The sequence below is a fragment of the Callorhinus ursinus genome, unplaced genomic scaffold, assembly GCF_003265705.2.
Source record: "Callorhinus ursinus isolate GAN/ISIS: 27379988/994484 unplaced genomic scaffold, GSC_fseal_2.0 scaffold94, whole genome shotgun sequence".
In the NCBI taxonomy this organism is placed as follows: Eukaryota; Metazoa; Chordata; class Mammalia; order Carnivora; family Otariidae; genus Callorhinus; species Callorhinus ursinus.
Window position 1 is genome coordinate 805,835 of NW_027397156.1, and position 13,560 is coordinate 819,394.

Genomic DNA, 13,560 nt, shown 5'->3' on the forward strand with positions numbered 1-13,560 from the left:
TCCTCTCCCTCTGCTCCCCACCTTGCCCTGCCCCCACTCACATGCACACTTTCTCTCTCTTTCTCAAATAAATAAATAAAATCTTTAAAAAAAATAGTACCTACCTATATACCATTTAATCCTTAGAAAAATCCTACAAAGTAGGTACTATTATTATCTCTACCTTACAGATTTAAAAAAATGAGATCTAGAAGGGGACAGGTAGCTTGCTTAAGATCACACAGGAGCTCAATCATGAACACTGTCTCTAGTGCTCTACTAAGACCAGTATACACACACACACACACACACACACACACACACACACACACACGTGTGTATACATATACACAGCACCTGAAACAGTGCCTGGCATATTATGCTAATATTAACAACAGTGCATAGCATTCAGTAAACACTCGATAAATGCTCCCTGTTGTGATCATGATGATGGTGATCTGGAAAGAAGTTCCCACCTGCTAACATTCCTTCCTGCGAGGGGCACTTATGTTTCTACAAGACCCCAGCTTGGGTGTTCTTTGCCGCTTGAGCATCATTTGCCTTCTGAACAGAAGCCTGAGGACAGCCTGCTCTGAGGGTGCAAACAGAAGCAGAACTGTCAGTGAACTGACAAAGGTAAGGAGTCCTGGCTCCCCATCCCACTTAGCTTTAAATCCTTAGGAAAGTTGCTCCTTCGGATTGCTAGATGTTTGCTTCCCAGACTTTCCCCACCCCTTAGTACCCATGAAACTGCACCTTGTGTCCTTTCTCCAGCAGGGCATGGAACGTGCAAAAGACAGGCTGCACTCAACACTGACTGTCCCAGGAGTAATGGACAGGAACACTTCCGCTATGGGAATCACCAGGGAAACTCACCATACCTGGCACAGAGAAATCACCTGGCTTTGGCTTGTAACCAGATAGAGTTTCCACCCACAGACATCAATCACTCTGGGGCTACTGTAGGTAGAAAACAGATAATACAAAACTCCCAACTGTATTCAAATTAGTGTGTCTCTTTGTCTTCTTATTTGTATTCCCAATTATACAAGATAATGAGGTCAAGTCCCTTTTACACATGGTAAAACTGAGACACTGAAAAGTTCAGCGATTTCCCCTAGCTCACAGAGCAGTGCCAAAGCTCATTCTTCCAGTCTCCAGCTCATAGATCTTCTCCGGATTGCATGGTCTTTCAGAATTGCTCAAAATTCTTACAGCATAAATTAAAGCCTACCCTCCACCTATAATCTTCCATTTCCTCCTAGGCATTCAAGGGTTCTTTAGCATCCAGACCCTTCCCCAGAAGAAGGAAGCCTCGGTGAGAAGACCACAGGTGGGAGTAGGGTGGTTGGAAACAGGACCTGGAAACTGTCCGTTCAACCCTGGGGTGCCAGCCTCCTCCAGAGGCTAACAGACCTGCTCCAAGGTCCTCAGAGTCTATAAGATCAAAAGTATCTACATATTTTGAAACATCCAGATCAATCCTGTTTTTCACGTTCATCTCAACATTTGGTTATGACAAAATACAACCACTGAGGACTCAAGAAACAGCGGGCTGGTGAGTGGACACAGCTTAGCAGATAACTATAAGGGACTGATTACTCCCACCATTTGTTAATCTGAACCTCAAATAGGAGATACTGGCATCCCTAACGAGAGGGCTAGCCTATTGAGTACTTTACTGTCCGAAGACGGAATTAATGGAAGTGCCATATCTCTGTCTAGCCCAGGCAATAAAACTTTATGAGTTCTTCCCCATGAAATATTTTGTTTATGTCACAAGCGTCTAAGCTAATGTGTTTTTTTGTTTGTTTTTTTGTTTTTGCCTTTTCTTCACTTCCCCACTCTCATCCTTTCCCTGGCCTCTTTGTCTCCTGCAGCCTATTCCCTTTGGAAGCGCATTAGTTACCTAGGAAACCTTAATGTCATTTTTTTTAATGAGTGGAGTTAGGTACAGCATAAAGCTAATTTATAGGGTGGTGAGGAATTCATGTCGTGACTGGTGAAATAGGAGACTTTATTATGATTTCTATATCCACCTGTGTGGTAGGAATACATACCTTCCTTCTATCATTATGGGTAATTTCTTGAAACATAACTATGAATATGTAGGCTATTTCACAAAATGAGTTGATCCATTGTTATTCAACGTAATTCATCATATTGTTCAATGTAAGCCGTAGAACATAATTAGCAATAACAAACCAATAATATACCCGGCAATCTGTTACAAGTTGAAGGACATGGTGGAATTTCCTCCTACATGATGAGGCAGTTCTTCCTTAGAGACAAAGAATGACTAAGATGAGATTCTGAAATCCTTCTACTATGGATTGCTCTCTGAGGTCCGAGTTCTGAAACTCTATAAATTCTAAATATGTCCACCACTTCAGTCTGCTAATTTCTTCCTGTCTTTGTCCAAAGGAAAAATATATAACCCTGAAGCTACATTGAAGAAATATTTCAAGACGGCTTTCAAGAAACAAAGAGGACATTCCAGAGTGAAGCTGAGATCCCCTACCAGCGTGGTTAGCCATGTTTTGATAGAAGAACTATCAGATTGGGAGTTGGTGCTTCCATTGTGCCTGGCACTATGCTGGGTGTTCTAAATCAATTAGTTCATGTGGTCTCCATAATACTCCTATGAGGTTGGCATTGTTTCTGCCAATTACAGACAGCTTCTGAGAAGTTCAGGAACCTGTCAAAAACGCACAGCAACCAGTGAAGGAGGGAGCATGGAACCCAGGTTTGTACAATTCCAAGATCCACTCTTTCAATGAGTTCTACTTCCTGATCTGTTACTATGGTTTTTTGTTGTTGTTGTTGTTGTTGTTGTTGTTGTTGTTTCCCTGGTGAAAATCATGGAGAAGCCAGAGCCTCAGTTTTCTTAACTACTAAATGTGGGGCAGGGACACGGAAGCTGATAGAATTTGATCCGTCTCATTGCTCTATTTAGAGATCGATGTTGATAGCAGCAAAACTGGGCTTTCTCAAGATGATGAACATTTTAGGGAAGACCTGGGCTCGCTGAGTAAACATAAAGTCCCTCAGTTTCTGCAGACATCTGCACCCACTTTGAAAAAGAAGAAGAAGAAGAAGAAGAAGAAGAAGAATGGCTCCCATGTCTCTTCAGGGCGTTTGGTGGAGTGGCTAATTGGCAGGACAGCTCATGTGGCTGTTGGTTAATAATGTGGTAGTTACAATGTGTGTAATAATGGGTGGGCAGCCAGGAATCTTTTGAGTGCCAGGAGCCAAGGTAACACACAGCCTTCCTGGGCCCTTAAATTCCCAGTCCCTATGCAAACACCTTTCGCAGGCACTTTAATTGTTTCAGAAACATAGACTTTCGGGCTCCAGGAGCCCAAGCAGCTGTCTAACTGAGTGGGGGTGGGGGTGGATGGAGCAGAGCAGAAGGAAGTAGGTGTAAGCTTTCTGCAAACCTCTCCACAGTGCCCTCCAGCAGCCGAAGAGGCAACTTGCAAACACTTTAAGATCAGCTAAGGTATGGAATATAGCTTAGCAATCTAAGGCAGGAAAAAAAAACCAACAATGGTAGAGGACAAACATTCAAGGCTAGCTCTGCAGTGCTGGGGAAAAGAACCGAGCTTGTCTTTGCCACGTGTGGTCATGGAGGAAAGGGTCCTCGGAGGCCATTAGGCCCAATTCTCTCATTTCCTGGGTCACCATGTCATAATGAATTAACCACATGCAGCCTACTGCACAAGACCTCTTCCTTTGGCACATGCTGAGCAACCGCCCCCCCACCCCCAGCAATACACAGTCCATTTAACTGGAACATCCAGTAGATCAATACTGTTTTTCACAAGGTAAGGGCATAATTCATTCCAACATTTCCATTTTGTTTCTGTTCAGTGTTTCAACCACAGAGTGGTGCTATTGCAAAAGATAAGGGTGGGCAGAAGGCATGCTCTAGAAATCTGCTTTAGGAGGGATTTTGAAAGGGGGCTTTCAATCACTGGATCTAATTCCTGCCCTCACAAACAACTTTCAGGAGTCAGGGCCTTACACTCAGATGCAGCAGGGAGAAAAAGAAAGTTTAGCAACCTAAAAATACAGTCAGCAGATGGACGGCCAAGGCCACAACTGAGGAGTCAACTTGGAGAGAAGTGATGATTACCTGGCGAATCAGAAAAGACCTAGTCCTGGGTGGACTTCCACACCCAGCACTGTCTGTGGGGCATGAACTCATCAGCTTACTTCCTATACCATTAAGATCTTCCTCTATTTAGAAAAACGGATTTGCTTAGAAGTCCCAATGTTCTGCAGTTCCAAAATGAATTACATTATATGCAATAATCTTTTACTCTTTTAAAAATATATATACGTTTTCTACTCCTTTTTCTGGCCACCTTCTTCTTTTATCACCTTTCTACTCTCTTGGAAGTCAAGAGAGAGACGTGGGCATCTGTCCCTAGTCTTCTTTAGAGAGGAGAAGAGAATCTTTTGCTCCAAAGTAGAAAGGAAAATAGTGAAGGAAAAGGCAGCTTGCTTGCTGAGGGGAGATTGTCTGAAAAAGGTCTTTCACAAAGGAAAGGACCAGTAGCTCTCCATTTAGAAAGTGAGGAAAATGCATCTTTTACCCTCTGTTTCTGTATGGTTCTCTCTCTCTTCCTCTCTCCTACCCTCAGCCCCTCCCTCCGCTCCCCGCCCCCCCAAAGGCACCACACATATTTGGCAAGATTAAGGTGTCACCTCTCATATTACAAGGCCTGTTGATTGCACGCAAAGACAGACCCACCAGCGCAGGACAACCCCCCCCCCCCCGCCCCGCCCCGAGTTGGAAAACAATACAAACTCTTCCTGTGATTGCCTAGGTCCTGGCAAACTGTGGAGGCCAGTCCGAGCACGGCATCTGCAGAACAAATCGGGTCTTAAACTCACTGCAGCCTTTTCTTCTTTTTTTTCCTTCTGATTTTTCAAATTTAAGTTTGCCCCCTCCCTTCCCCTCCTCCCTCCAGACTGCCAGTGACCAAGGAGCTGCCTGCGGATCGGCCCGCACATGTTCTTAACCCCTTCCTCACTGCAGCAGGAGCCAACCACCTTTTTCCCTGCAACCCTCGGGTTACCGGTGGACCTGGAGCTCCAGAAAAGAGCCCCTAGACCTTGACCAGTGGAGCTGTCACTGGGTCCGAATCCCTCCTTTGACAGTGGAGGCGGGGATGAAGTGCTGCAAGTGGGGGAGGGCAAGGAGGCGGGCCAGAGCAGAGGGAGAAAACCAGAACCCAGCAGATCACGCCCAATCCAAACCTTCATGGTGCTGTGTGTGCCAAGTGGAGGGAACAACCCGGCAGCTTAATCTGGTCCGGAGGAGGACCTCGACATTTTGGCACGAGGGAGGCACTGAAGGAGGACCCCACTCTTCCCAGGGACTGCGGGAGCGCCGTCCCTGGGCCTCAGTGGGAGCTTCTGGCCATTTTCGATGTGGCAGCCTCCATCTGCCGGGATAATGATGAGGCAGGTACAATCTATCTAGTACTCAGCCCCCAGACTCCCTATCCCTTCCTACCTCCGCTCAGACCCCGCAGCCTCTCTCTGCATCCCCTTGGCCTGATCTGGTAGGCACAGTGCTGATGCTTCTCCGTGTTTGACCAAATTCTCAAACAAGTCAAAGAGATTTGGATTTTTTGAACCTGGACCCCGGCTGAAACACAGAGCGGGTTGCTTCTTAGACACCTGGAGTGGCAGGGCAGGGAGGAGACTCGATACTTACTTGCCTCCCTCCCCCAATAGAGCGTGAGTCAAAAGGTCCTGGCGAGAGATGGGGCGAAGGGTGACAGAGGCTACAGGGAGGAAGTGGTGGGGGGCGCGGAGATGGAATCTGCCACGCCACTGCCGGGAGAGCTGCCCCGGAGGGGGTCAGGGGTGCAAAACTCCGCTGAGAGGCTCCACATTTCTCCTTGACCCCTAAGCGACACCCCCCATCCCCCACCCCCGCCCCGCGCCATTTCTCTCGATAGCAAATGGACGAAAGAAAGATGACTTAACTCGGTAAATTTAGAGAGAACGATCTCAGAACAAGTGGGGTCTAATGGGCAGCTAAAATTATCGCGAAATAAGAGATTTTGCCCCCTCCCTCCCATCCCTTCCTCGAATAATCTACGGGTGGGGGAGTGAGCGTCACTACTTTCGGAGCGCTACTAAGAGGTTTGTTTGTGGCTTGCCTTTTCTGCTTCCCCGCGCGGTCCCCGCGTGCAGACTGGTGGGGGCTGGATGGGTGCTCAGCTGCAGGGCCCCATCCTAGTTTGGAAGGAAGGGGCTTAGAAGTCGGTGTCTGGGTCAAATGGGAGTCTCCGATCCTTCCCCCTCTCCCTTCCACGTTCGCGTTCACTCTCACGCAAACACACACACACACACACACACACACACGCACACAGGGCCGCCCCTTCCTTGGTCCCCCTGACCCCCGCCCCCCTACCTCTCTGACTTACTGTCCTTGACCGCCTGCACAGCGTCCTGGGTACTGGTCCCTGAGAGCAGCGAGTTCGCTGGGGGAGCGATTGTCCTTGGGCGTGTTCGTGTTGTGGGGTGGGGGAAGGAGTGACGGGTGGGCTTGATAGGAGGTGGGGAGAGATCTAGAGCTGGAAAGGTCTAAGGTTTGGAGGAGGAGTTTGCACATTAGACCAAAGCCGCCAGGGGGAAGGGGCAAGAAAGGCCCTTATGCCTAGAGAGGAAAATATTAAATAAAAAAAAAAAAAGAAAAAGAAGACCAAAAAGAAATTTTTCAAGAAAAAGAACAAATAAGACAGGCTAAAGACATGAACATGTAAAATGTAGTGAAAAGGTGAATATTTCGTTTTTTTCCTGGATCTCTAAAAGGGGGATACTGAAGTATATTATTAATTTGGAAGTTTTTGATGTTTTTCTTTAAAACAGGATAGGAGAAATGACCCCGTCGCCCCACTGCCCCCCCCCCCAGCCTCAAGCCGCAGGGGTGCAGGGACGCGGGCTGGCGAGACGCGCTGCGGCCGGGCGCGGGGGCGGGCGGCGCGGCGCGGAAGGGGTTAAGGCGCTGAGCGCGGAGCCATCTGGCCGGGTTGGCTGGTTATAACCGCGCAGATTATGTTCACGGGACTCAGAGTTGAAGGCTCCTCTCCCTACCGAGCAGCTCCGCGCGCGGCCCCGCGAGAGAGCCCGGCACAACTACTTTCTTGCCTTTCCTTTCTTTCTTTCTTCTTCTCTTTTTTTTCCCCTGCTGGGTAGTGGCGGCGGCGGGGTGGGGGAGACTTTGAATGACCGAGCTCGCGTCCACCTTTCTCTTCATGTCGACGTCCCTGGAAACAGTCACACGGATGCCATGGTTACTTCTGCCACGGTAAGGGGAGGCGGGCACGTTGGGTGGGCAGGTTCCAGGGTGGGGGGCTGAGTGGGGAGATTTTCCTGTGGACTAGCGCGGGGTCCCCAACTCTGCACCCCGCCCCCACCCCCGTCGCGCCGCGCTCACTCACTTTCCCGGGCTTGTGCCTTCCCTGAAGTTTGCGCTGGGATCTGCCCAGGCCGAGGCGCTACCGCAGCCACTCCCTCCCCACCACAAACACACACACACGGACACTCCTCCCCACCTCTTCTTCCGTCCCTCGGCTACCCGAGAAACCGCCCAATATCTGGGAAAGTGATCAGGTTTAAGGGACCTGGATTGGAAATGGGGGTGGAGGCGAGGGGAAATAGGGACGACGGAAGGGCAGAAAAGGGATTCAGCAGAACCGCCCCCCAACCCCCAACCAACACACGCGTCTGCTTCTGCAAGAGAGGGCTCCCCGCGCATCCTGTAACAAAAGGGGGTGGCAGACAGATCCCGCGCGGGGAAGACGGGAGCGTGCCGCGGCTGTTCCCCGGCACGCGCTCGGCGCCTGGCTCCCCACAGCGCGGGGTTCCCCGCACGCGTCCCCCTCCCCGGGTCTGGGAGTGGGACGGGGGAGGGGACTCGGAGCTGCGGACCTGGACGCTGGCTTCCCAGTTTGGGGAGTTGCAACTCCTCGCCTTGCGCGGCATACCTGTCCTGGAGTACCCTGCCTCTTCGGAAGGCTTTTTTCGGCAACGGCCACGCACCCCGGGCTTGTGGTGGCCAGCGCCCACTCCGCGGCTACCCCACCCTGGGTCTCTGAGCAGATGTTGGAGCTCCGCGCGCAGCGCGCGCATCTGGGACCCCGCTGGGGAGCGGCAGGCACTCTGGCCCTGCAGTCCCTGGGGAATTCCTCGCGGTTTCTCCACGCCAGCTCTAGGAATTTGAGGCAGAGGTGTGGAAAGGCTGGGAGACCAGGGACCGGCAGAGCTAGGTTGGGGTCAGAAAGACCCCGAGTGGGCCAAATTACCCCATTGCCCCAAAGCGCTGCTCACACTCCAGATGAAATCTGGGACGCTTGGAAGTTGAAGGTTCGGGAAAGGAGGGGTTAGGGTGGGGGAGGGGACTCTGTTTGTTGCTTTCGGGCACAAGTGGGTGCCTGGAGAGGAGGCCCTGCTGTTTTGCCGGGGGAGGGGGGGTTAGTTTGGCTGCTGTGTTCCTCAGTTGCGCTTCAAATGCATGGCGCTGAGACCCTCGCGCCGAACCGGGTGGGGTCTGCCAACTGGTAAGGAGCACCCTCTCCCCACCCCTGTGTCTGGGGGCACTCCAGGTGGAGGAGGACACCGACCTAGACCGCCTCCTTCCGACCTCTGGCGGCGGGTAGCAGGTTCAGAGTCAGAGGGGAGGCGCAGCCTAGAAGCAGCCTGAGCGCCGGGCTCAGAGCAGGAGAGCTGGGACACCGCGCTGGAGGGACTTGTTTAGGTGTGAGAAGAGATGAGGGCGGGAGCTGGGAGCGGTGGCCTAAACGGAGGTGGGTGTCCCTCCTGGATCCTCTTGTTTGTAACTCACCGATCAGAGAATATGCTGGACGACTTGCTTTTTCCATAAAGAGATGCCCTCTCCCACCCTCCAGAACAGAGAACAAGAAAAATATCTAAGCCTTCTGCCTTAAATGTCAGGAGGGGAGAAAGTTGTAACATAGAGGGAACTTTGCAATCTGTTCTGTTTTCCTACACCCAGAAATTCTCCAGCATATTCAGCTTGCCCCGTCCAGCCCCCAATTCCTTCCTTACATGTTGCACAAAGAAAGTTGAGGGGTAGAATTCAGAGGACAAAATCCAACCGCCTCTGCCTTGGGCTCAGACACTTAGACCTGGGTATGGTGTTGGGAGTTGGAGGGGGATGAAAAGAAAGGCTCTGTGAACAATGTTGGAGGAAAATAGGGAGCCTGTGGGCCTGCAGCAAGGAGAGTGTGAGATTTTGCGTTGGTAAGGACTGGATTGAAGGTGGAAGTAGAGGATCCGGTTCTGTGTGAATGGGGTCTGCTTTCCTGTGGAGGGAGATCCAAGCCCCTTGGGTGCTCTATGTGGTCAGGGAAGGAGGTTTCTGGAAAGTCTCCGAACCAGGGTGTGTATTGTGGGTGGCCAGAGAGCTGGAGCTCCACCCTGCTCTGTGTGCAGTGGAGGTGCTTGTTTCTGAGGAGTCTGTTGGATGGGCATATGTGTGACTGGCAGGAGATGAGAGCATGTGGGAACATAGGTGTAGCTAATGAGAAATCTGTGCCTGTGAAGGGTGTTTGAGCAGGAGGAGAGGTACAGTGTGTTGAAGACAGATGGCTTGTGCATGCCTGCACAGATACATGGAGTGGGCGTGGCGTGGGAGGGTGGCTGTGTGTAGGAGCGAAAGGTGGACTGTGTCTGGAAGGTCGGGCTCCTGAGGATTACCAAAGGGATATGTGGGGCGGGGGGACTATCTGTGGAGAGCAAAGTGTGAACTTTAAGAGTGTGAATTGGGAAATTTGGCTAGGATGGCATTGGGGTATGCAGGGGATAGGAAAGTGGGCTCAGACACTCATTATGGAGAAACAAGGCATTTGCAAAGAAGGATGCTGGGTTGGTTTATGCCTTCTCCCCCTCCCTACCTCCTCAGAGAGGAAGGAATTGGAGAAGGCTTAGAATGAGGGGTGTACCTTTAAGGGGAAAAGTCCCGTGCATTGGCACTAGGTGAGGATCTTGGAGAATGTCTACTCAAGATTGGAGCCAGTGGAGGAATATATTTTGCACGCCTGGCGGCAGAGACGCGTGTTATATTATGTTGGATGATGGGTTGCTTATTTAATAAAGGAATCCATTGTCACCAGTTAATATTGATTATTAATTAAAATTTATGGAATGCCTACGGGATGCTGAGTCCATTGCTGGGTACTGGGGCATGGCACAGTGCCCTGGAAAAATTCCTTCTTGGACTCAGCTGATTGCTGCAGTTTTGCCAAGAGGAACGAAGAGAGCTGGATGCTAGTTGAGGTTTCTTCAAGAACTATAATTCAGTTTCTAGAGATGTTTATGGATTTTGGGGACCAAAGGGAAGCTGACTTGAAATGTATCTGTGGTTATGTAAAAAGGGGACATAAAGAGAGGGTGATGTATGGTTTTGTGTGTTGGGGAGGCGGCTGAAGGGTGTTGCTGTCTCTTGTAGGGGGTGTGAGCTGGCGATTCAGGGTGGGTGCTGCAATTCAGATCAGAATGCAGGTCCTGATACATTGGAGAATTGAGTTTCTGGGAATGTGCAGGACTCACTAGCAGGAATGAGACTTGATATGTGGAGCTGGTGAGGGAGAAGCTGGTATCAGGGAGGATGTGGGTTGGGAGTGTTTGTTCACCTTTGATGTTTTCTGGGCTGTGAGCATACAGCTAACCCGGTGTGCGTGTATGTGCTAAGCACACGCACGCATGCGCACACTGTGAGGCTGAGGTTAAGTTAGAGAAAGTTAGCCTGAGGGTAGGAGGCATATATGTTCTGGCCCTCGTGAGGGGGTAGGGCGTATGTTTTTGCAGGAATTCTATGTGCCTGAGGAAAGATGAAAATTGTCTTGGATGCTCAGATGTGTATTTAAAGTATAAAAGGTATACATAGAACAAGAGCTATAGGCTTCCGGGAGCATCTGGGGAATGAAGGAAAGGTGAAGTTGGTGGTGTTCTTACCTTAAGACAGCTAGTGAGGTAACTGCATCAGTGCAGGAGGAGGGTGTGCTTTTGGCTGCACATACCTGCTTACCTGGACCAGGTGATAGGGAACCTCGTTTATTAGGTTCTAATCATGTGAGGGCACATCATTGGGGAGACTTTATTTGAGTCCTAACATTTTTAATTTTATGACATCGGAGCTGTGTCATTTTGCGGTCCCACCTCATTTTTAGGTGAAATTCATCCACGTAAGAGAAAGTTGATAAAGGCTTGGACCGTTGGTCAGCAGATCCGGTAGCACATATTTCTGAAGATGGTGGGAATGCCTTGATTCTAGTTCAGCTGTGCCCCTCTGGGGCAGTGTGACTTTGGGAGAATGTCCGAATCTCAGTAATGACTCAATGAGGAGAAAAGTTCACTCTTCTTTTTCCCCAAAGCTCTGTGTGCTTAGGAATACAAAGTTTTACTCAGAGATGAAGTCTTGTTGAATACAGGTGCTATCATGTCTGTGAACCACAGTAAAAATGGGATCTGTACCCCTTCCCAAGTTGGCAAAATAGTCTTAACACCCACTGCATGTCTACTGTTCACACACTGTGCAAAAAGAACTTCTATAACTGCTTCAGTTTACTCACCCAATAAACGAAGGCAACCTAGCCTAGATGGCAGTTGATGGGAATCTGTATTCATAAAAAGTCCTTGAACTATTCCAAAGAAAGGTGACCCCCAAATCAAGGTTCTTAATTATCAGAGAACATTTGCCTGTTCCTTGACATGAGCTGTGTAGACCACGACACTAAAAGAAATGTGACTTAGGAAACAGAGGAAGTGGTGATGGTCCTTGGCATATTTGAATAAAAGAGAAGAAAGGTCCAGCCATCCTGGGTTGCTGTGAAGGTCTGTTTTTCTCTAGATCATGGGTCCTTGGAGGCAAGAGCCTGCCTGGTTAGAGGCTTTGGGTTTGCGGAGTGCCATGCGCCCAACACAGCACGTTGTTCCAGCGCCTTCCCCCAGAGACAGAAATGGAGGCCCAGAGAGGCACGGGAATCCACTGAAGCCTCCAAGTCCTCCCAGCAGTCAGCACGCGCTGTCAACTCCTGGCTCAGAGTCAGACTCCCATCCTTGAGTTCAGTGGCCATAAATAGTCAGGAGCTAAGCTATTTCCATGAGGCACTAAACCAATTCTGTTGCTTTTCTTGGCGAGATTGGGCCAATTAAGTTGATTGGAAGAGGTCACTGCTGATGGGTCTCACATTCCCCAGGCGGGACAGGCCAGCGGAGTTTAATTACATAACATTTCCCATCCCTGCAATTCCACTCCCAGATGGATCAGATGTTCAGGCCTCTCCACTTCCCCTCCATTCAAGACGACTAACGGAGCGGCGGCTTCTGCTCCAGGCGTCTCCAGACCTTTTCCTGAGCAGTTCCAGTGCTCTGGCCCCAACCGGAGGGAATATAAATCCGCAAGTTGGCTGAAGGGAAAGAGGGGAGTCAGGCCGACACAGAAGATCTTTAAAACCCACCACCCTGCCTGGAGACCTTACCAGCTGCTGTTTCACTCTTTAATGAGGCAGGCAGTTTCTGGTGGTGGAGATGTTGAACTAATGACCGTTGCTAGGGTTTTAGGTTTAGTTGTATTTAAAATCGAGGCCGTTGGAGAGGGACCAAATCTGCTGGAGACAAGCGTAAGCCCCGTGTGGTGCTGCTGATAAGGTCTGTGGATGTACTTTGTGCATGGCCAGACGTGTGCAGAGCGAGAGAGGAGCACGGGATATGTGTGTGCATGCTGGGGGACACGAGAGCTCTGGAGTGGCCCTGGGTGGGCAGGAGGCATTTGCAGAGCTTATGTCACGGGTGGGAGGTATATGGCTGCCTGGCTCAGATTAGACAATCATCGTATTGCTTCTTGCAGAAGGGCCAGCTTGTGGGAAAAGTTGGTAGCAGCTTCTTTCAGATCATTCGTATATAAAGATGTGTGAACTTTTAAGAAGAATGAGGCCAGCATAGATGGTATCTTGCTCTTGCCTGGACAGACTTCTATTAAGATCAAGGCTGGGCAAAGGTAAACCTTACAGAGAACTCACTTTAGAATGTGTGAAAACCCATGTAGATAGCCCAGGATCTTTAAAGCATTTTTTGTTGTTCATCGTTTTCTTTAACTCAGCCTTTCGTTCTACCTAAAAAAGCCAAGGAGCTAGAGAGTGCATGCATCCCTGGATAATCAGAATGCGTTGGCTGTTTCATGTCCTCATCTATGCCGTGGTTCTTCTTAAGCAGTCTTAACTGGCAACTGCCAGAGGCTGGCTATGGCTCTCGGCATCCTCATAGGACAAACCTCTGAGGATAAGTGTGATTTAGCTGGAGAAAGAACAGATACTGAAGTGAAATTTGGTGTGATCTGTTGTGATTGCTCACTTTTTTGACAGCATTTTTAGAAAAGACCCCGATCTTTTATGGATTTGTTCAGTCAGGGATTTTTGAAAATCTTAAGGTTCCCATTCATTTAAGGCCAGAGCTGTAGGAGTAAACAGTAGCTTACTGATCTCAAAAGATCTCAGTCCAGTGAGGTAATGGCAGGCAGCACAAGGCAGCAGAGAG

The 13,560-nt window shown here is 49.7% G+C and overlaps 1 protein-coding gene across 1 annotated transcript in view; it reads left to right on the forward strand.

The window, feature by feature from the left end:
• The first annotated feature begins 6,991 nt into the window (after positions 1–6,991).
• The window catches only part of NTF3 (neurotrophin 3), a 67,671-nt gene continuing 61,102 nt past the window's right edge, over positions 6,992–13,560 (forward strand). Inside the window, exon 1 of the mRNA XM_025851998.2 lies at positions 6,992–7,312. Within this exon, the coding sequence (XP_025707783.2) occupies positions 7,295–7,312 (18 nt within the window). The 5' untranslated portion in view covers positions 6,992–7,294. The remainder of the gene's footprint in view (positions 7,313–13,560) is intronic.